Genomic DNA, 23,377 nt, shown 5'->3' on the forward strand with positions numbered 1-23,377 from the left:
AAATTTTCTATGTGTCCTTAAAAGAATGCATACCCTGCAGTTTTTGGGTGCAATATTCTAGGTATGTTTGTTAGGTAAAGATCGATGGTGGTTTTGTTCAAATATTCTATTTTTACTGATATTTTTCTGTCTGCTTGTACTATCTATCACTGAGAAATTTGCAATAAACTTTCCTACTACAATCATTGATTCATCTATTTTTCCTTGTCGTTTTATCAATTCTTGCTTTATAAATTTGAGGCTATATTATTAGATCCATACATATTTAGAATTGTTATATATTCTAGGTGAATTAAATCTCTAGTAATCATAAAATGCCCCTTTTAATTTTTGTAATGTTTTGCCTTTTCCATTCTTTTTTCTTAAACAAAAGAAGTTAGTGACATCAGTAAGATGGCAGAGTAGGAGATACCAGCCTTCCTCCCCCAACAAGAAACAATAGTTAGACAGCTCTCCAGAAATGAAAACAGCCCTGGGAAGGTTGAGCCCTGCTACAGGTTAAGAACCTATAGCAATACAGTGGAGCAAAAAAATGAAGAGTAACCACACAGAAAGGATCAATGGGGAGGCTGGCTTAGCTGAAATGTCTGGAGATGGCAAGAAACAAAGAAGGGTGAGGGCTGACATCTACCACGTGGCAGGTGCCATCATTGTCCCCAGTCGCCTGCTCTGTGGAGGGCCCCAGCAGCCTTTGCCACTGAGGCCTTCAACAGGCCGTGCAACAACCACAGACTCCCCAAAGCTTTCACAGTGAAGGACCCTGAAGTGTTCATCAGTGCAGACTCTAGAGCCTGCTCCACAGAGAACACTGGCAGCTTTTGTCACCAAGGTAAACAATAGGTGTTTCTGTTATGGACCCCCTGGGGAGGGAGATGCTGTGCACCCAAACAGAAGGAGCTACTACTGCACCATCCTGGGACCAGACCTGCCACCCCCATAACCCCAGAACTCTGGCTGCTGCCCACACACCCACACTTGAGGCCCCAGCACCATGGCTGCTCTAGCACAGGTATGTTCAGACCCTAGCTCTGCGGCTGCTTAGTGCACATCCACATCTTAAATACCACAGCCACTGCTGCTGCAGGCTAGCCAGTGCCTTGGACCCCAGAGCCACAGTCACTGCACATGTGCTTGCACTGCAATCTCCAATTCTGTGGCTTCTCCATCCATGCTTGTGCCTCGGACACATTAGCCACTGCAACAGAGAACTAACCAGCATCCTGGACCCTGCAACTGCTGTCAATCCACAAGCATCTGTGCTCCAGACCCTGACTCCATGGCTGCTCCACAGTTACCTGCACATCAGCACTAGTGCACTACCATCATGAGGGAACTTGCAAGCTGGATCCAGCACCATGACTGATCCTCTTGGCCAGGACATCTCCATGGGAGACAAGGAGATCAAGAGGTTTCCATCAGACTTGGGCAGCAAAGACCCCGATAGCCCTCCTCACACTGTAGACATCTGCAGCCTTGGCCATTGAGGACCCTGGCAATCTTCACTGATGCTGACCTCAGCTGATGGAGCTGCACAGAAATTACATCATTGGGTTTTTCACAGAGTCCGAACCACCACACCCCACCCACCTGGCGCCCTTGTAGCTACCCACAAGTGAATGTCTTTCCCCACCAAAATCTCTCTGAAAAGTCTGAAAGAGGTGACAACTCCATCATATGTGTATATATCAATGCAAGGCTACAAGAAACATGAGAAATCAAGAAAACACGACACTACCAAAAGAACACAATACTTTTCCAGTAACTGATCTCAAAAAAATGGAGATCTACAAATTGCCAAGCAATTCAAAATAATTATTTTAAGGAAGTTAAGCAAACTATAAGAGAACACTGATAAACAACTCCATGAAACCAGTAAAGAAATATGTGGACAAAATGAGACGATCAACAAAGAGATAGACATCATAAAAAAAGAATCAAAGAGAAACTCTGAAACTGAAGAATACAATGAATGATATGAAAAATGCAATAGAGAGTATCAACAGCAGATTTAACCAGGCAGGATAAAGAATCTGCAAACTCAAACACAGGTCATTTGAAATTACCCAGAGAAGAATAAAAGAAAAAAATGAAAAACATCTACATGAATGATGGACCCCATCAAGAAAAACAATATTCACATTATGAGGGTCTGAGAAGGAAAACAGTGAGAGGAAGGGGCAGAAAGCTTCTTTAAAAAAAATGGCTGAAAACTTTCCAAATCTGAGGAGATATGAACATCCAGGTACATGAAGCTCAGAGGTCCCCACACAGATTCAACCTAATGAGGACTTCACCAAGACACATTATACTAAAATTGTCAAAAGTCAGAGATAAACACTCACAAAGAGAATTTTGAAAGCAGCAAGAGAAAAAGAAAAAGTTCACTTCGTACAAGGGAACTTCCATAAGGCTATTATCAGATTCTTCAGCAGATATCTTGCAGTCCAGGAGAGAGTGGGATGATATACTCAAAGTGTTGAAAGAAAACAACTGTCAACTAAGAATACAACCAACAACGTTGTTCTTTAGAAATGAAGAAGAGATAATGACTTTCCCAGGCAAACGAAAGCAGAGGGAGTTCATCACCCTCAGACCTACCTTACAAGAATACTAAGAGGAATTCTTTAAGCTGAAATGGAAGAACACTAATTAATAACATGAAAATATATGAAAGAATAACACTCACTGATTAAGGTAAGACAGATTGAGAATACTCTAATGGTAGTATATAAATCATTTAGCTGTAGCATAAAGGATAAAAAACAAAATTATTAAAAATAACTATAGCTACAATAATTTGTTAATGGATACACAATATTAAAAACATAGTGATATCAAAAAATAAAGTGTTGGGGGGAGTAAAGGGGTAGAATGTTTGTATGCAATCAAAGTTAACTTGTATTCAGCTTAAAGTACTTTAATGTGTAAGATATTTTATGTAAGCTTCATGGTAATCACAAAGCAAAAGGTTATAACAAACAGGCAAAAAAGAAAGAAAAAGGAATCAAAGCAGCCACTACAGAAAGTCACAAAATCAAAAAGGAAGACAGGTAGAAAGGAATAAAGGAACAAAGAAACTACAAACCATCAAAAAACAATTAAGAAAGTGAATAATTGTAAGTCCTTATTTATCAATGATTAAATTCTCCAAACAAAAGTCATAGAGAGGCTGAAGAAATTTTAAAAAATACTTAACTTTTTGTTGCCTAAGAGAGACTCATTTCAGATTTAGGGACACACATAGCCTCAAAGAGAAGGGATGGGAAAAGATATTGCATGCAGATATAAACCAAAATAGAGCAAAGTAGGTATACTTAGAGTTTAATTCAAAAACTATAAAAAGAGACAAATAATGAGATTATAAAATAAAGTCACTTTATTAACAGAATATAACAATTGTAATATTCATATATACTATATGAACCAAACATTGAAGCAGCTAAGTATATTAAGCAAATATTTACAGATCTAAAGATAGCAATGGACAGCAATGAAATAATAGTATGAGACTTCAGTTTTCCACTTTCAACAACAAATAAACCATCCAGACAGAAAATCAGTAAAGAAATAATAAACTTAAACTACACATTAGACCAAATGAACAAACATATACAGCCGCAGAACACGCAGTCTTCTCAAGTGCCCAAGGAACATTCTCAAGGATTGATCATGTCTTAGGCCACAAAACAAGTCTCAAATTTAAGACTGAAATCATATCAAGTATCATTTCTGACAGCAATAGTATGAAACTGGAAATCAACAACAAGAGGAAAACTAGAAAATTCACAAGTATGTAGATATTAAACAACACTTCTGAACAATCAATGGATGCAGGAAGATATCAAAAGAGAAATAAAAAACATCTTAAGAAAAATAAAAATAGAAACACAACATATGGCATGCAGCAAAAGCAGTTCTAAGAGGGAAGTTTATAGTAATAAATGTCAACATTTTAAAAAAAGAAAGATCTCAAATAAACAACCTAACTTATCCCTTAAGGAATTAGAAAAGAAGAACAAACTATGCCCAAAGTTAGTAGAATAAAAAAAATGATAAAGATCAGAGCAGAAGTAAATAAAATAGAGGCCAAAAACAAAAACCCCAAAACAAAAGATCACCAAAATTAAAATCCAGTTGTTTGAAAAGATAAACCGAGTTGGCAAACTTTTAGCTGGACTAACCAAAAAAAAAAGAGAGAGAGAAGATTCAAATGAATAAAACCCAAAAAGAATTAAGAGACATTTATAATAGTGATACCACAGGAACACAATGGATTATAAAACACTACTATGAACAATTATATGCCAACAAATTGCATAATCTAAAAGAACTTGATAAATTCCTAGAAACATACAACCTACCAACACTGAATTATGAAGAAATAGAAAATCTGAACAGAGGAATGAGGAAACAGATTGAATCAGTAATCAAAAAATGTCCCAACAGAGAAAGCCCAGGGCCAGGAGGCATCCCTGGTAAATTCTACCAAGTATTTAAAGTATTAATGTCAATACTTCTAAAATTCTTCCAAGAAATTGAAGAGGATGGAACACTTTTAAATTCATTTCATGAGGTTAGCATTACCTAATACAAAAGCCAAAAAAGAAGAGTACAAAAAAAGAATATTACAGGCCAATATCGCTGATAAACAGAAATGCAAAAATTCTCTAATAAATAACAGCAAATTGAACTCAACTGCATGTTAAAAGAATTATACATCATGATCAAGTGAGATTTATCCCTGGGATACAAGGATATTTCCATATACACAAATCAATTAATATGATACACCACATTAACAGAATCGAGAATGAAAATCACGATCATCTCAATAGATGCAGAAAAAGCATCTGACAAAATTCAACATCCTTTCATGAAAAAAACTCTCAACAAATTAGGTGTAGAAGGAATGTATCTCAACATTGAGTTGACCAAAAAGTGCCTTCAGTTTTTAAGTAAAAATAAAAGACACATTTTTCATTTTCACCAAGAACTTTATTGAACAATGTATTCACCCTTTTGTTCCACTACCTTCTGCTATTTTTCAGGCAACTTCATAATTACATCTTCCCAAAACTTTTTATCTTTTTTGAGCAAAGAACTGTTTCAGGTGCCTTTTACAGTCTTCCAGGGAATTGAAATTTTTTCCATTAAGAGAATTTTGTAAAGACCAAAATAAATGGAAACCCGAAGTTGCAATGTCTGGTGAATACGGCAGATGAATCAGAACTTCCCAGACAAGCTGTAATGGTTTTTCCCTGGTCATCAAAGAAACATGCAGTCTTGCGTTATCCTGATGGAAGATTATGCGTTTCCTGTTGACTAATTTTGGACGCTTTTCGTTGAGTGCTGCTTTCAGTTGGTCAAATTGGGAGCAGTACTTATTGGAATTAATTGTTTGGTTTTCCAGAAGGAGCTCATGATAGAGGACTCCTTTCAAATCCCACTGTATACACGACATCACCTTCTTTGGGTGAAGACCAACCTCTGGTGTGACTGGCAGTGGTTCATTTAGCTTGCTCCATGATCTCTTCCATTCCACATTATTGTACAGTATCCACTTTTCATCACCCATCACAATTTGTTTTAAAAACAGAACTTTTTCATTATGTTTAAGTAGAGAATCACATGTGGAAATACAGTCAAGAAGGTTTTTTTCTCTTAACTTATGTAGAACCCTAACATTAAAGTGATTCCCATAGCCAAACTGGTACAAATGATTTTCCAGGCTTGATTTGGATATTTTGAATATGTCGGCTGTCTCCCGCGTGGTATAATGTTGATTGTTCTCAATTAATGTCTCAGTTTGATTGCTATCAACTTCAACTGGTCTACCCAACCGTGGAGCATCGTCCAGCGAGAAATCTTCAGCATGAAAATTTGCAACTCGCTTTTCACATGTTTGATCAGGCACAGCACCTTCTCCATACACTACACAACTTTTCTGTGCATTTCAGTTGCATTTTTACTTTTCTTGAAATAATAAAGCATAATAGGCCGAAATGTTGCTTTTTTTCTTCTATCTTCAATACTAAAATACCTATACAAAAATTCAGCAATTTTGATGTATTTTTGAATGCATGCTGATATGACAGCTGTCACATACAATCTAACAAAATTTTTCTGAATGAAGTTAAAGACAACTAAGTGCTACTAGAGCCATCTTATGGAAAAAAACAAATGAACATTTTGGCCCACCCAATAATAAAGTCCATAATGACAAGTCCATAGCTAACATCAGCGTTAACAGTGGAAAGCTAAAAGCTTTACCTTTAAGATCTAAAACAGACAAAGATGCCCACTCTTGTCATTTCCATTACACAGTACCTGCCACATCAATCAAAGAAGCAAAAGAAATAAAGCGCTTCCAAATTGGAAAGGAAGAAGTAAAACTGTATTTGTTTACAAATGACTTGATCTTGGAAGTCCGCTGCAGCTTGGCGCTGAGACCGTTTAGTCGCGGGCCTTGTGGGTTTGCTGTTCTCTGCGTCTGGACTCGAGGCTTCTGTCGCAGCCATGCTCCGCCAGATCATCGGTCAGGCCAAGAAGCATCCTAGCTTGATCCCCCTCTTCATATTTATTGGAGCGGGAGGTACTGGAGCAGCACTGTATGTCTTGCACCTGGCAATGTTCAATCCAGATGTCTGTTGGGACAAAAAGAATAACCCAGAACCCTGGAACAAACTGGGTCCCAATGATAAGTACAAGTTCTACTCAGTGAATGTAGATTACAGCAAACTGAAGAAAGAAGGTCCAGACTTCTAAATGAAATGTTTCACTATAAAGCTGCTTAAAATGAAGGTCTTCCAGAAGCCATCTGCACAATTTTCCACTTAACCAGGAAATATTTCCCTTCTAAATGCACGAAATCATGTTAGTGTACTGTGTTGGGGTTTACACTGATTAATAAATAATCTGAAACTTGATATGTGTCACTATTTAATGCTGAAATGCTACTCTGAACTTTATAACTTAGGGTATAGGAAATAAACTATTAGAATTTAAGGAATTTCTTGAATTTCTGTGTATTCATGTAATTTGAAAATAAATGTAAGCTGCTCTAATAAAACACTTTGAAAATAAAAAAAATGACTTGATCTTATATATAAAAAACCCTAAAGACTCCACCAAAAAACTGTTAGAACTAATCAACAAATTCATTAAAGTTACAGGATACAATATCAGCATTCAAAAACCAGCATTGAGGACTTCCCTGGCAGTGCAGTGGTTAAGAATCCTCCTGCCAATGCAGGGGACACAGGTTCGATCCCTGGTCCGGGAAGATCCCACATGCCGCAGAGCAACTAAGCCTGTGCACCACAGCTACTGAGCCTGCACTGTACAGCCCGTGAGCCACAACTACTCTGCCTGCATGCCACAACTACTGAGCCCACACACCTAGAGCTCGTGCTCCACAACAAGAGAAGCCACTGTAATGAGAAGCCCATGCACTGCAATGAAGAGTAGACCCTGCTTGCCACAGCTAGAGGACAAAAGCCTGTACACAGCAGTGAAGACCCAAAGCAGCCAAAAGCAAATAAGTAAATAAATAAATAAGTTAATTAATTAATTAATTAAACCTTTAAAAAAATCAGTGCTGAATTTCTATACACTAACAACAAAATATCTGAAAGAGAAATTCAGAAACTTAGTCACAATAGCATCAAAAACATTAAAATACTTAGGAATAAAGATAACCAAGGACCTAAAAGATCTGTACACTGAAAACTGTTAAGACACTGATGTAAGAAATTGAATAAGACATAAACAAATGAAAACATATGCCATGCTCATGGATTGGAAGAATTAATATCATTAAAATGTCCATACGACCCAAAACCATCTATAGATTCAGTGCAATACCTATCAAAATTCTGGTGGTACTTTTCACAGAAATAGAAAAAAAATCCTAAAATGTGTATGGAACAACAAAAGACCTCAAATAGCCAAATCAACTTAAGACAGAAGAACAAAGCTGGAGGCATCACATGCCCATATCTCAAACTATACTACAAAGCTACAGTAATCAAAACAGTATGATGCTGGCATAAAAACAGACACATAATCCAATGTGACAGAATCAAGAGTCCAGAAATAAACCTTCACATGTACAGTTAACTAATATTTGACAAGGGAGTCAAGAATACTCAGTGGGGAAAAGATAGCGTCTTTTTTTTTAAGCTCTTTTTTGGAATATAATTGCTTTACACTGTGGTGCCAGTTTTTGCTGTACAACGAAGTGAACCAGCTGTATTTATACATACATCCCCATATCCCCTCCATCCTGCGACTCCCTCCCACCCTCCCTATGCCAGCCCTCTGAGTCATCATCCATCACTGAGTTGATCTCCCTGTGTTATGCAGCAGTTTCCCACTAGAAGATAGTGTCTTTGATAAATGTTGCTGGGAAAACTGGATAGCCACATGCAGCAGAATGAAATTGGACCCCTATCTTACACTCAGAAAAATTAACTCAAAATGGATCTAAGACTTACATTATGATCTGAAACCATAAAAGTACCTGGAATAAAGCATAGGAGAAAAGCTCCTCAACATTGGTCTTGGCAATGATATTTAGGATATGACACCAAAAGTAACAAGTAACAAAAGCAAAAATTAATGTTTGTAGTTTGACTACATTAAACTAAAAAGCTTCTGCACAGCAAAGAAAACAGCTGATAAAATGCAAAGGCAACCTACAGAATGGGAGGAACTATCTGCAAATCATATGGATGATAAAGGGTTAATATCCAAAATATATAAGGAACTCCTACAACTCAGCAGCACAAAAACAAATAACCAAATTATTAAATGGGCAAAGGAATTAAATGGACATTTCTCCAACGAAGACATACACATGGCCAACAAGTATATGAAAAGGTACTCAATATCACTAATCATCAGGGAAATGCAAATCAAAACCATGAGTCATCAAATCACACCCATTAGGATGGCTGTTATAAAAAACAAAAAAAGATAAGTCTTGGCAAGAAGTGGAGAAAAGGGAACACTTGTGCACTGTTGGTGGGAATGTAAGTTAGTGTAACCATTATGGAAAACAGTATGAGGTTCCTCAAAAATTATAAATAGAAACTACCACATAATCTAGCAATCCCACTTCTGGGTATATATCTGAAGGAACAAAATCCATATCTCAAAGAGATATCTGCACTCCCGTATTCACTGCAGCATTATTCACAATGCCAAGACACAGAAACAACATAAATGTCTGTTGACAGACAAATGGATAAAGAAAATGTGGTATATACATACAAGGGAATAGTATTCACCCATTAGAAAGAAGGAAACCTTGCCATTTGCAACAACATGGATGAACATGGAGACATTATGCTAAGTGAAATAAGCCAGACACAGAAGGAGAAATACTACATGACACCACTCAGATAATTAATCTAAAATAGTCAAATTCATAGAAGCAGAGAGTATAATGGTGGTTGCCAGAGGCTGGGGGGAGGAGATACAGGGAGGTATTAGTCAAAGGGTGCTAAGTTTCAGTTAAGAAAGATGAATAAGTTCTAAAGATCCAAGGTAAGCATAATACCTATAATTAAGAATACCAAAGTATACACTTAAAAATTTGCTAAGAGGGTAGGTCTTACAGTAATTGTAATTGTTCTTACATGGAAACAACCTAAGTGTCAGTGTCCACCAATGAATGCATGGATAAAGAAAATGTGATTTTATATATATATATATATATATATATGAAATAAAATATTATTCAGCCATAAAAAAGAAGGAAATCTTGCCATTTGCAAACAACATAGATGGACCTTGAGGGCATTATGCTAAGTAAAATAAGTCAGAGAAAGGCAAATACCATATGATCTCACTTATATGTGGAATCTCAAAAAAAAAAAAAGAACTTATATGTAGAGAAAACAGATTGGTGGTTACCAGAGGTAGGGGGTTGGGAGATAGATAAAATGGGTAAAGGGGATCACAGGTACAAAAATTAAAGAGTCAAGGATATAATGTACAGCCTGGTAACTATAGTTAATAATACTATATTGCATACTTGAAAGTTGCTAAGAGGGTAAATCTTAAATGTTCTCATCATTAAAAAAAAAATTATAACTATAAATGGTGACTGATGTTAACCAGACCTATTGTGGTGATCATTTCACATATATACATATATTATGTTGTACACCTAAAATTAATATAAAATTATGCATCAGTTATACCCCAATTTAAAAAATAAGTAAATTTAAGATTTAACTACAAGAAAGTGTTCTTATCACAAAAATAATAATGATAATAATAATAATAACAACAATAAATAAGAGGGTGGGAAGAGACTTTTGGAAGTGATGGACATGTTTACAGCATAGATTGTGGTTATAGTTTCCTGGGTGTATACTAACCTCCAAACTCATCAAGTTGTATACATAAATTACGTACTTTTTTTTTGTATGTCAAAAAAATAAAATTAAAAATTTTTAAATCAATTGCTTAAGAGAATTACAACCATTCTCTGAACTAGAAGCAGGAAGAATCTTATCCTGGGGACTATAAATAGAATACTTTGTGTTTTAGTCAATAGCATTCTCACAATTCAACAGATTTCTTAGGGATCTTTCTTAAAACACTGTCAATAAAAGCTGATGTTATCAAAACTAAAAAGGAAGGAAGGGAGAGAGGGAGGGAGGGAGAGAGAGAGGGTTGAAGGAAGAAAGAAGTGACACTTATAGCAACCAGTTTCTAACATGGACTATTAAACAAAAATTAAAAATATTAAAAATAAGGGTAAGGGCTGACATTTGTATAATCTTTTCTGCCTGAGCTTCAGAAATATTTACACCCAATGATTTCAAAATAGCAATTATTTCTGAAGTTTCTATTACTCCTTTAAAAAGTGAAAATATGTCAAGTTAAAGAATCTGAAAAGATAACAACGCAAAATATACTTAGAATGCAATAGTCTTAAAAAGCCCACGTGTTTTATAGGCCTATAATCCCATATTCAGAACCCAAAGCTTAGCTCTAAAAATTAAAAGACTTTTTGTAAATTTGGCACCAAAATTAACTTTATGGCAAAACCTGCCTTAAACTGGTGTGAGGTTAATTTTAGTCAATTATTTATCTAATTTAGTGTGGTTATTCATTTGTTTCACTGAAGAAATATTCATGTATATAACTGCACAGTGGTGTTCCAGACCCCACGTGGAGTATTACATAACATATTATATATAAGCTATACTGCTTTTCTAAAATCCAAATTCTAAACTTATAAACATATCTGGCTGCAAGGGTTTCCAATTAGAGATTATAGATCTGTAACAGATATTGATTACTGTACTTACTTGGAAAGAATTAAAAAGCTAATTCTGAAGATCTGATTCAGGGACATGAAAATAAGGCTACTCGACATTTTATAAGGTAAGCTTTAAAAGAAACAACATACTTAAAATACAACACCAAACTCTTTTTAACACAAGCATATCTTATGTTAAATAACTCAAATCAACTAATATACTTAATACAAGACTACCACGCATTTCAATCTCACACTGCTGAATGTTCTGATGGAAAAATTAAGTATTCCATATTGTCCTCAAGCCCTAAACCACATATCTAATCATGTCACTCCCCAAGTCCAAAAAAATATTTGATTCCTCCCTTACACAAAACTGTTGAGTATACCCAATCTTTTAAAATATGAAAAAAAATTATATTAAAAAATTCAACTTTAGTGTCACCTAAATGAAAAAATATGTAATGTTAAAAAGCTAGTATAAATTCAGTCATACCTTTATATTATACTTTACAAACCATAGCTGCATATGCATACATTTAAAAATAGTATACATATGTATGTGACATTTATTTAGCCTACAGACAAAGCCCAATATTTACATGTAGAAACTCAGATTCTTTGCAATGACTCAGAGGCCCTAGTGTTCCAAGTTCCATAGAGTGGAGTTTACTGGTCTATTCCTCAGCCTGAAATCAAAATTCTTTTCAACTGAGTAAGGTGAATACTCTGCCTTATGCCATCATATTCCATTATATCCCATTATAATCTTCAAACACTATACAGTACAATAATTTTTAAAAATTTTTTGAAAGTATACTATTCAAATCACTGTACTAAATGTGAGAGAAGCCAAAGATTAATGAAACAACCCCCCAAGGAGTTTACCAGTTTGTATGCATGCACTAATTATTTTAAAAATACATCACTCTGTGCTAAATGTATACCATAGAATAGTTTTGAATAAAGTGCAATGGAAGCATAAATAAAGGAGTGAAAAACAAGAGTCACAAATGAAGTACTATAAAAGGATAAACAAGAGACCACCAAAGAAACAAAAGCATTTCAACAAAAGGTACAGTATGAACAAGGTATGCTTATTGGTTTAACAAAGATAAATTGAAAACTTACATATAGTATTAGAAAGCAGGACAGTAAATACTTTGGAGGGTGGTGGTGATTTGAAGGGGATACAAAAGGGATGCTTCTGAGATGATAGTGATATTCTGCTTCCTAATCTGGATGCTGTTTTCATGCTGTATTTTTGCCTTGAGAAAATTCGTGGAGCTTTTACTTATAATGTATGCGTTTTGCTTTATGTTATATATCAATGAAATCTTCACCCAAAAATAGTAAGTTAGGGTCAAATTGAAATGCCGTATTAACCAGCTCTGACCTTGTCCGGCAATTTCGTAATTCTGCCTCTGTTCAAGCTATTCTCTCTGCTCCAAAAAACAAACACACAAACAAACAAACAAACAAACAAAAAAAAACCTTTCTTCAGGACAGAAAGCCCAGAAATAAAACCATGCACTTATGGCCAATTAATCTACAACAAAGGAGGCAAGAATATACAATGGAGAAAAGACAGTCTCTTCAATAAGTGGTGCTGGAAAAACTGGACAGATACATGTAAAAGAACAAAATTAGAACATTCTCTAACACCATCCACAAAAATAAACTCAAAATGGATTAAAGACCTAAATGTAAGACCAGATACTACAAAACTCCTAGAGGAAACAATAGGCAGAACACTCTTTGACAAAAACTGCAGCAATATTTTTTTGGGTCCATCTCCTAGAGTAATGGAAACAAAGGCAAAAATAAACAAATGGGACCTAATTAAACTTAAAAGCCTTTGCACCACAAAGGAAACCATAAACAAAATGAATAGACAACCTATGGATTGGGAGAAAATATTTGCAAATGATGCAACAAACAAGGGATTAATATCTAAAATATACAAGCAGTTCATACAGCTCAGTATGAAAAGAAAAAGAATAACCTAACCAAAAAATGAGCAGAAGACCTAAACAGACATGTCTCCAAGAAGACATACAGGTGGCCAACAAGCCCATGAAAAGATGCTCAATATCGCTAATTATTACAGGAAAGCAAATCAAAACTGTAGTGAGGTATCACCTCACACAAGTCAGAATGGCCATCATTAAAAAGTCTACAAAAATAAATGCTGACGAGGGTGTGGAGAAAAGGGAACCCTCCTAAACTGTTGATGGGAATGTAAATTGGTGCAGCCACTATGGAGAACAGTATGGAGGTTCCTTAAAATACTAAAAATAGAGTTACCATATGATCCAGCAATTCCACTCCTGGGCATGTATCTGGAAAAGACAAAAACTCTAATTCAAAAAAATACATGTACTCCAATGTTCATAGCAGCATTATTTACAATAGCCAAGATATGGAAGCAACCTAAAGTCCATCAACAGATAAATGGATAAAGAAGATGTGAATAAAGAATATTCCATATACACAATGGCATATTACTCAGCCATAAGAAGCAATGAAATTTTGCCATTTGCAGCAACATGGATGGACATAGAGATTATCACACTAAGTGAAGTAAGTCAGAGAAAGACAAATATCATATGATAGCACTTATATGTGGAATTTTAAAAAATGATACAAATTAACATATACAAAACTGAAATAGACTCACAGACATAGAAAACAAACTTATGGTTACCAAAGGGGAAAGGGGGTGAGGGGGGATAAATTAGGAGGTTGAGATTAATAGATACACACTACTATATGTAGAAGAGATAAACAACAAGGTCCTATTGTATAGAACAGGGAACCATATTCAATATCTTGTAATAACCTATAATGGAAAAGAATCTGAAAAAGAAGATATGTATATAACTGAATCATTGCTGTACACCTGAAACTAACACAACATTGTAAATCAACTATACTTCAATTTAAAAGAAGAAAATACAGTGGAAGAGCAGAGATGAATGGTAGTATATATTTGACCTCCACATTAGGGAGACGACAAGTGGTGAAAAGTATGATCTATGGGGAGAGGATATCTGTACAAATGAAGTAACTGCTAATAAACCACCACTGATTTTTACCATATTGTAAAGTGGATCATCTGTTGGATTTTATTTTAAAAGAAAACCTGAAAAACTGAATTTTTATGTGAAATCTTCCAATTTTCGTATGTTAAATAAAAAATAATTTTTTAAAAAAAAAAACCTTTCTTTTCAATTCTGTTGATATATTGACCCAGAACAAATCTAAATTGCTCCTGGGCACAATTAAATTCTCCCTATATTACTCTTATAGCGACTATCATGGTCTATCTTGTGTACAGCTATGTATGTTTACTCTTCTTATTTCACCCAAAACTGTGTGCTTCTGAAGACCCTTGTTAACACAGATCCTAGTGCACTAGCTCACGTATACTGCTCAAAAACTGTTTGCTTCATGGAACCAAAATTACATTAAGTAATCCTTATCCTAAAGAAGTTAAAAATTCAAGCTATGATGTAGAGAAAAATTAGGTACTGTAATTCAGAATATAATCAACACCTATGGGATGAAAGTGAGAGTCAATGTTGTCTTTAATTATATGCAGCAAGCTTTCGCTGAGAAAGGTGGACTTGAAATGGATTTGCTGGAATAACAGTAGTTAGATGGATGGTGAGGAGGCCTGCAACCATTCCAGCACTGTAATTACCGGGGCAAATGCGAAATATTCCACTCCTATACCAGAGATTCATCACTAAGTAACAAGCCATCCAATAATTTACCAGTTTAAAAAGAGTGTATTTGACCATGAGTGTGCAATCAGAGCTCGGTTCAACATGCTGGTTCTTCTGCTGGTTTTGCCTGGGTCACATGTGAATTCAGTCATCTGGAGGTTTGACCGCAGCGGGAAATCCAAGATGGCTTCACTCACGTGTCTTTTACCTTAGATGGAAGTATAGAACAGCTGGGAATGAAATGGGCATCTCTGTTCATGTGGTCTCATCAGCTGGTGGCTTTTTTCTCGTGGCTTAGGGTGTTCAAGAGGGAGTATTCCAAGAGGAAAAGTCCCAACGTGCAAGTACTTATTAAGCCTTGCTAATGTCCTGATGACTGAAGCAAGTCAAATGGCCAAGCCCAGGTCAGTGTGGTTCAGGGCTACACAAAGGCATAAACCCCGCTAGATGTGGTTCACTGGGATAGCCAATGTAAAGCAAAATTACTTAGCCTTAGTATTCTTATATGTAAAATGTAGCTGCTGTGAGGATTGTATGAGACAAAAATAAGATTTAGAACATAAAGCAGCTAAAGTGGACATGGCAGACAGTAAAGTACAATAAATATTAGTTCCTTCCCCACCATTTTCTCAATCTTGAAGAAACTCCATCCAAAAAAGAATCTTAATGACCAAATTATGCTTAATAATTACTTCATTCACATATTTATAATCACATTCCATAGACATTTTGGCTGAACAGAAGCAGGGACTCAGATACTTCTTGATGAGAGAAGTTAAACAGATCAGCTCACACTGGGCCTTGAGCGCTTCCAGCTAGTGAGTTTGACAGTATAGTACACCAGCCCACATGCATCCTCTTGTCTCCACTGATTGGCACAAGGCCTGGAAAGACTCATGAGGCACAGAAAAGGGGATGGTAAAAATTGAATCCTACTATTAATGTTTCACATACATTAATACGTGATGAACTGGGAGACGCCCAAGAAAAACAATGATGTCAGGAAGGACAAGAAGGGAAAAGATATGTTGTACTGAGCCAGATGCAACAATAGGATTTGGGGAGAAAGGTTGGCTCCAGGGTCAATGATGCACACTGGATATCAGAAATTATCTCAGCCAAACTGGAAGCACTCCGGGAGAAGGTGGCAGCATGTTCACATGAATTGAAAAAGCTGTACTTTGAGGCCCAAAATATTCTGGTATAAGACACCTTCTGATTAAGCATAAGAAGGAGGAGTGTATTCATTTCCTAGAGCTGCTGTAACAAAGGGCCGCAATCTGGGTAGCTTAGAACAACAGGATTTATTGTCTCACAATTATGGAGACCAAACTCTGAAACCAAGGTGTCAGCAGGGCCATGCTCCTTGAGTAGATGCTGTTCTATATTTCTCTCCTAGTTTCTGGTAGTCCTAGGTATTCCTTGGCTTGTAGACATATCACTCTAAGCCTGACTCCACCATCAAATGGCCACTTCACATCATCTCCCTCCATGCATGTCTGTCCCTGTGTCCAAATTTCTCCTTTATGTGCCACCTGTCCTATTATTTATTGGGCATACCCTAATGACCTCCTTTTTAATTTGATTACTTCTGTAAAGATCTATTTCCAAATAAGGTCACAGTTGGAGGCACTGGGAGCCAGGACTTCAACATATCCTCTCGGGGGGACACAACTCAGTTCATAACAGAGGGGGTATTCCCTTTCCCACCCACAAGAAGCATCATGGCCAAGGTAAACTGGCTGAGCTTTAATGAAGTGCAGTCACTGAAGCGGCAGCAATGATGACACAGAGAGCAGTGCCTCTGCAGGGCTGCTACAGCCTGAACTCTGCAGATCTGGTAGCCACAGAAGAGCTTCATACCTACTGTCATGGCTCAGGTGCTCAAAACAAAAGAAGCCAGTGGGAATTCAGAGAGTAGCTCTACCAGAATAGTGCCACTGCAGGACTTTGGGGCCTGAGCTGTGATGTTCCAGCAGAAAGTAAAAGGTCTATATTGCTAATCACTATATTACTTTGGATTCCCATCTTGCCTCAGAAAGCGTATTCTCTCTCATCACCAAGAGCTATAAGCACTGGATTGCAGGGGCAATAGTCACGTTAATTATATTTTCACTAATTGAATTCTAATTTCACTGATTATCTGACACCGTGGATTTTCAGCTTACAAATGATCATGGTAGTAACCATCAATAACAGAGTGAAATTCTAGAACCATACAAAAATAGAACTACCAGTCTTAGATCACCAGCAAATGATGATCAGGTCTAATTCACAGACATGAACAATTAGTACTTCTAAAGCTTCTGGGTACTATTTTAGTAGGAAGCCCCCAAAAGGCCTAAACTTCATCCTGGGAAGTGAATGGAAGCTTGGAGCACTACAATTTGGATATTAAGGGAAATGAAACCACTTTTGTGCTCACAGGTTACTAAAGCTTGTTGACATTCAGGTTATACTTTGTCTTACCAAGAATTCATCAATAGTATCCTTAAAATATTTTTTCTGGTACACTTAGAATTTTTCAATTAACAAAAAATTGGATTTCACAAAATTTAAAAATTAATAGGTATGTTTCCTAAATAGGGCATAATTAGTTTCTAATTACCCATAGTGAATTAGCCACATGTGGATGCAGAAATGGTATTCTACCTTTACATTTAATCTCTCTGATTTAAGGGTTTGTAACAAAGTTTAACAGAGTATTCCTTCCCTCTGCAAATCAGCATGGATATTGATCATATGTATAAGAGTAAAAGATTGGAAACATTTTAAATGTCTAACAATATGAGAATGATTAGATAAATCTACTTACCACCTGAATATTTCAAGGTCATTAAAAACTATGTTCATGAAGAATATTAAATGAAGTGAAATGCTTACATTGACATTAAAAGAAAAAAGTAGGACACCAAACTATACATACAGTGTGACTACAATTCCATTTAAAGAGAGAAAAACCAAGAAAGAAACACAGACAAGAAGCCTGGAAGGAAATATAAAAATATTAAAATACTAAACTTGATCTCTAAACAGCAAGGTTACAGGTAACTTTTACTTTCTTCAGGAGCTTTTCTGTGTTATCTAACTTTCCTACCCCTGAAATATTTTCAAAATCAGAAAACAATAAATATAACTTTTAAATCACCATGATACTTTTAGCTCATATATTGCAAAAAAGTGAAGAGGCCTACTCACTAAGCCAAGAAGCTTTAAATTCAGAGGACAAAAATAATTTTATTAAAAAGAAGGTTAAACACACAGAAATTTTAATACTAATAAATATATTTATATATTATTCCTAGACATTAAAAAATTACTGCTAGACAATAGGCAATTAAATCTTTGATAGTAGAAGTAAGTTAAAAGGTAGTAAAAATACCCTCTAGTACTCATAGTTATTATTAATATTAGTCTAATTGTGGATAAAACACACACACACACAAACACACACACCATCATTATTTTTGTCCAGACTATTAAATGCCAGCCTCATTTTTCTCTCGTGGTCTTTAAGGTACCGCATAAATTCTTCAAAGCCTAATCCGGAATCAGCACTGGCATCTACAGCTTTAAAAATATCCTACAAGAAAGAAGAAACTCATTACACAAATGTATTGCAAGTAAAGCTACTATACCATGCCGACACTGGCATGTTTCATTCATGCTAATCATGACTTCTACCAGCATTCATTGTCCTAGTTTTTCAGTCACAGCCACAAAGTTAAACACATTAGGTGATTTTTAATTTGTGCAATACTGGAGTCAAAAGCCATCAAGTCATTCCAAATAATTATGAGTCTTACATGTAAGTAAGTTTACCTGAGGTAAACAATGAATGTCAAGTACCTAGAGGGAATAAAGATACTAAGGTACATAGTCTTTGCCATCAGAGATCTCACACTCTATTAACTAAATGAGGTAAAATGTGTGAAATTCTAGTATGACCCACAGATTAATGATTTTTGAGACCTAGCTTTACGAAGTAAGAGTGTATGTTCAAATCTCACTGGGGTGTCCTGCTTTTCTAAATAAAAAATTAATAATCATAATTTTAAAATGAGCATCATATACATTTCTAGCAGACTCCCACCTCAAAGATATAGGACATGTCTTGTTCATCTTTGTACCATCGACGCCTAGCATAAAGTATGACATACAAATATCCTTAATCTATATTTGCTGAATTAATAAATACTGTGAACTGGGCAATGGACTATGTGGTAGGTATTAAAAGACAAGAAGATGCAGTCCCTGCCTTAAAGGAAGTTACAGACCATTCACATAACCAAAAGAATTTGTTAGGTGATGTGATGGGAATATATTCAAGATACACTGCAGCTTGAGGGGAATCCGGAGAGTCTCCACAGAGGGAGAGGACTTGAACTGAGATTTGCAGAGAAAAATTGGCATTAGCTGGGCAGAGAAATGGGACAGGACATTCCAAGAATATGTGACAGTATTTGTAAGCAGGCAGAACATATGTTAGAAAAAACACAATAATAATGATGATAATAACAGCTAACATTTATTGAGCACTTACTTCTAAGCACTTTATATGTCCAAACTCATTTAATCATTATAACAACCCTAAATCATTTGCACTCCTCAGGGTCTATGTAGCTCCCAGGAGTGGTCTGAGACTTAGCCCATTTGAAATGACCTATGGGGGGCCTTTTCTTACTACTGACATTCTACTCTATGAAGAAGTGAACCAGGCCCTGAGATATGTTACAATCTAGGACAAGTTCAGAAGGCAATCCAGCACCATGCCCACAAGGCACTGCCAGCTCCCACTAAAACTACAGAGGAAGGAGCCGTTCCTTTACAAATAAACCCCAGGCACCAAGTTCTTCTGAAAACCTGGGAAGCGGGGTCCCCCGAAGACCAACTATTGCCCAAATGGAAGGGCCCCTATAAAGTAATCTTCACCACCTTCCCTGCTGTCAAACTGCAAGAGATATCTAGTTGAGTATATTTGTCCAGACTAAAGCCTTTACCTCCAGAAACCCCGCAGGTCACAACAGAAGAGCAACACTTGTGAGCCAGTGGAAGATCTGAGATACCTATTCAAAAACCAGGCACCATCAACAGATAAGTGAGATGATGTAATGGGTTGGCTCCTATCTGAAGCTGTAACAAGACTTGGGACCTCTCTTCTTTCCTTGGCTGATGTGGTTCTTGGCAATCATCTGGCCCTTGATTATCTTCTGGCAGAAAAAGGTAGAGTTTGTGCGGTAACTAATACTTCCTGCTGCACTTCGATCAATGCGACAGGACAGGTAAAAGTTAATGTTAAGAAATATACACCCAAGAAGAGTGGCTTCATAATTCTGGCAGGGGTGATATCACCTCCCTTCTCTGGTCAACAGTTAAGGAAACCCAAAGTTAACCAGGTTCCTTCCCTTACTAGGCCCTTTAATGCTTATTGTTGTTCTCCTCCTTTTTAGCCCTTTTTTGTTTAACCTTTTGGTTAAGTTTGTGTCTTTTAGGCTCTAACAGTTTTAAGTAAGGCTCATGATGGCTCAAGGAATTCAGCCCATTCCAGTGGAAAGTGGCCCAGTCCCTACAGGTCCCTGGAACAGTCAGCGAGAGACTTCTACACCTCTCAGGTAGGCTAGAGTCTGCGGCCCCTGTTCAGCAAGAAGAAGTTTCAGAAGAAGAGACCTTCGGCCCCTTACCCCTTAAGAAAAAGGGTGTAGAGTCTCTTGCGGGGAATGAGACAGGATGGGACCTGGGACCTGGGACCCTTTACTACAGTGCTGCAATGCTTGCACCTGGACCCACCTACCCTCCAGCAACAAAATACAAAGAAACTGTATGGGACCAAAAATAACTGTGTGCATGCACAGTTGGGGCAAATTCTGGATAAAAGATACAAAGAGACCAAAAAAAACCAACTGCCATTTTGAGGAGCCTGGAGCAAAAGCAGGGGATCAGGAGCAAAAGCAGGGTACTGAGGAGGCCCCCTGCACTCAACACACCAGAGGGGTTGGCAAAACACCTAAACCCCTCCGGCCCGACCCCTGGACACACCCCTGCCTCTACCCTCATCCCACATAAAAAGGAGCAGAAAAAGCTTTTGACAAAATTCAACACCCATTTATGATCAAAACTCTCCAGAAGGTGGGCACAGAGGGAAGCTACCTCAACATAATAAAGGCCATATACGACAAACCCATAGCAAACATCATTCTCAATGATGAAAAACTGAAAGCATTCCCCCTAAGATCAGGAACAAGACAAGGATGTCCACTCTTGCCACTACTATTCAACATAGTTTTGGAAGTCTTTGCCACAGCAATCAGAGAAGAAAAAGAAATAAAAGGAATCCAAAGTGGAAAAGAAGTAAAACTGTCACTGTTCACAGATGTCATGACACTATACATAGAAAATCCTAAAGATGCCACCAGGAAACTACTCAGGCTAATCAACGAATTTGGTAAAGTTGCAGGATACAAAATTAACACACAGAAATCTCTTGCATTTCTATACACTAACAATGAAAGATCAGAAAGAGAAATTAAGGAAACTATCCCATTCACCATTGCAACAAAAGGAATAAAATACCTAGGAATAAACCTAACCAAGGAGGTGAAAGATCTGTACTCAGAAAACTATAAGACACTAATGAAAGAAATCAAAGATGACACAAACAGATGGAGAGATATACCATCTTCCTGGATTGGAAGAATCAACATTGTGAAAATGATATACTACCCAAAGCAATTTACAGATTCAATGCAAGCCCTATCAAATTACCAATGGCATTTTTCACAGAACTAGAACAAGAAATTTTACAATTCGTATGGAAACGCAAAAGACCCTGAATAGCCAAAGCAATCTTGAGAAGGAAAGATGGAGTTGGTGGAATCAGGCTTCCTGACTTCAAACTATACTACAAGGCCACAGTGATCAAGACAGTACGGTACTGGCACAAAAACAGAAATATAGATCAATGGACCAGGATAGAAAGCCCAGAGATAAACTATGGTCAACTAATCTATGACAAAGGAGGCAAGGATATACAATGGAGAAAAGGCAGCCTCTTTGATAAGTGGTGCTGGGAAAATTGGACAGCTACATGGAAAAGAATGAAATTAGAACACTCCCTAACACCATACACAAAAATAAACTCAAAATGGATGAAAGACCTACATGTAAGGCCAGACACTATAAAACTCCTAGAGGAAAACATAGGAAGAACACTCTTGGACATAAATCACAGCAAGATCTTTTTTGATCCACCCCCTAAAGTAATGGAAATAAAAACAAAAATAAATAAATGGGACCTAATGAAAGTTCAAAGCTTCTGCACAGCAAAGGAAACTATAAGCAAGACGAAAAGACAACCCTCAGAATGGAAGAAAATATTTGCAAATGAATCAACAGACAAAGGATTAATCTCCAAAATATATAAACAGTTCACCCAGCTCAATATCAAAAAAACAAACAACCCAATCAAAAAATGGGCAGAAGACCTAAATAGGCTTTTCTCCAAAGAAGACATATGGATGGCCAAGAGGCACATGAAAAGCTGCTCAACATCACTAATGATTAGAGAAATGCAAATCAAAACTACAATGAGGTATCACCTCACACCAGTGAGGATGGGCATCATCAGAAAATCTACAAACAGTAAATGCTGGAGAGGGTGTGGAGAAAAGGGAACGCTCTTGCACTGTTGGTTGGAATGTAAGTTGGTACAGCCACTATGGAGAACAGTATGGAGGTTCCTTGTAAAACTAAAAATAGAGTTACCATATGACCCAGCAATCCCACCACTGGGCATATAGCCAGAGAACACCATAATTCAAAAAGACACATGCACTCCAATGTTCATTGCAGCACTATTTACAATAGCCAGGACATGGAAGCAACCTAAATTCCCATCAAGAGATGAATGGATAAAGAAGATGAGGTACATACATACAATGGAATATTACTCAGCTGTAAAAGGAATGAAACTGGGACATTTGTAGACATATGCACGGACCTAGAGACTGTTATACAGAGTGAAGTGAGTCAGAAAGAGAAAAACAAATATCGTATATTTACACATATATCCAGAATATAGAAAAATGGTACAAATCAACCGGTTTGCAAGGCAGAAATAGAGACACAGATGTAGAGAACAAACATATGGACACCAAGTGGGGAAAGCAGGAAGGGTTGGGGGGGAATGAATTGGGAGACTGGGATTGCCATATATACATTACTAATAAGAAAAAAAAATACCAAATTGTACACTCTAAATATATGCAGTTTATTATAAAAAAAAAAAAAAAAAGAAACAAACAAACTCGCCCGCCTCAGAGAGCTGGGCAAGCAGAGGAATCTATTGTTTGTTCTCGCTCCCCCATGCTGC

General features: G+C 36.8%; 1 protein-coding gene and 1 pseudogene across 1 annotated transcript; one reads left to right on the forward strand and one right to left on the reverse strand.

The window, feature by feature from the left end:
• Positions 1 to 23,377, reverse strand: part of LOC130858394 (mitochondrial adenyl nucleotide antiporter SLC25A24-like) — a 71,173-nt pseudogene that overhangs the window by 44,251 nt on the left and 3,545 nt on the right.
• Positions 6,449 to 6,926, forward strand: LOC130858407 (cytochrome c oxidase subunit NDUFA4-like). Its single transcript, XM_057744787.1, has one exon. It carries the CDS (start codon positions 6,517 to 6,519, stop codon positions 6,763 to 6,765), a length of 249 nt encoding a protein of 82 aa, XP_057600770.1. The 5' UTR covers positions 6,449 to 6,516; the 3' UTR covers positions 6,766 to 6,926.

Source organism: Hippopotamus amphibius, chromosome 1 (assembly GCF_030028045.1).
Source record: "Hippopotamus amphibius kiboko isolate mHipAmp2 chromosome 1, mHipAmp2.hap2, whole genome shotgun sequence".
In the NCBI taxonomy this organism is placed as follows: domain Eukaryota; kingdom Metazoa; phylum Chordata; class Mammalia; order Artiodactyla; family Hippopotamidae; genus Hippopotamus; species Hippopotamus amphibius.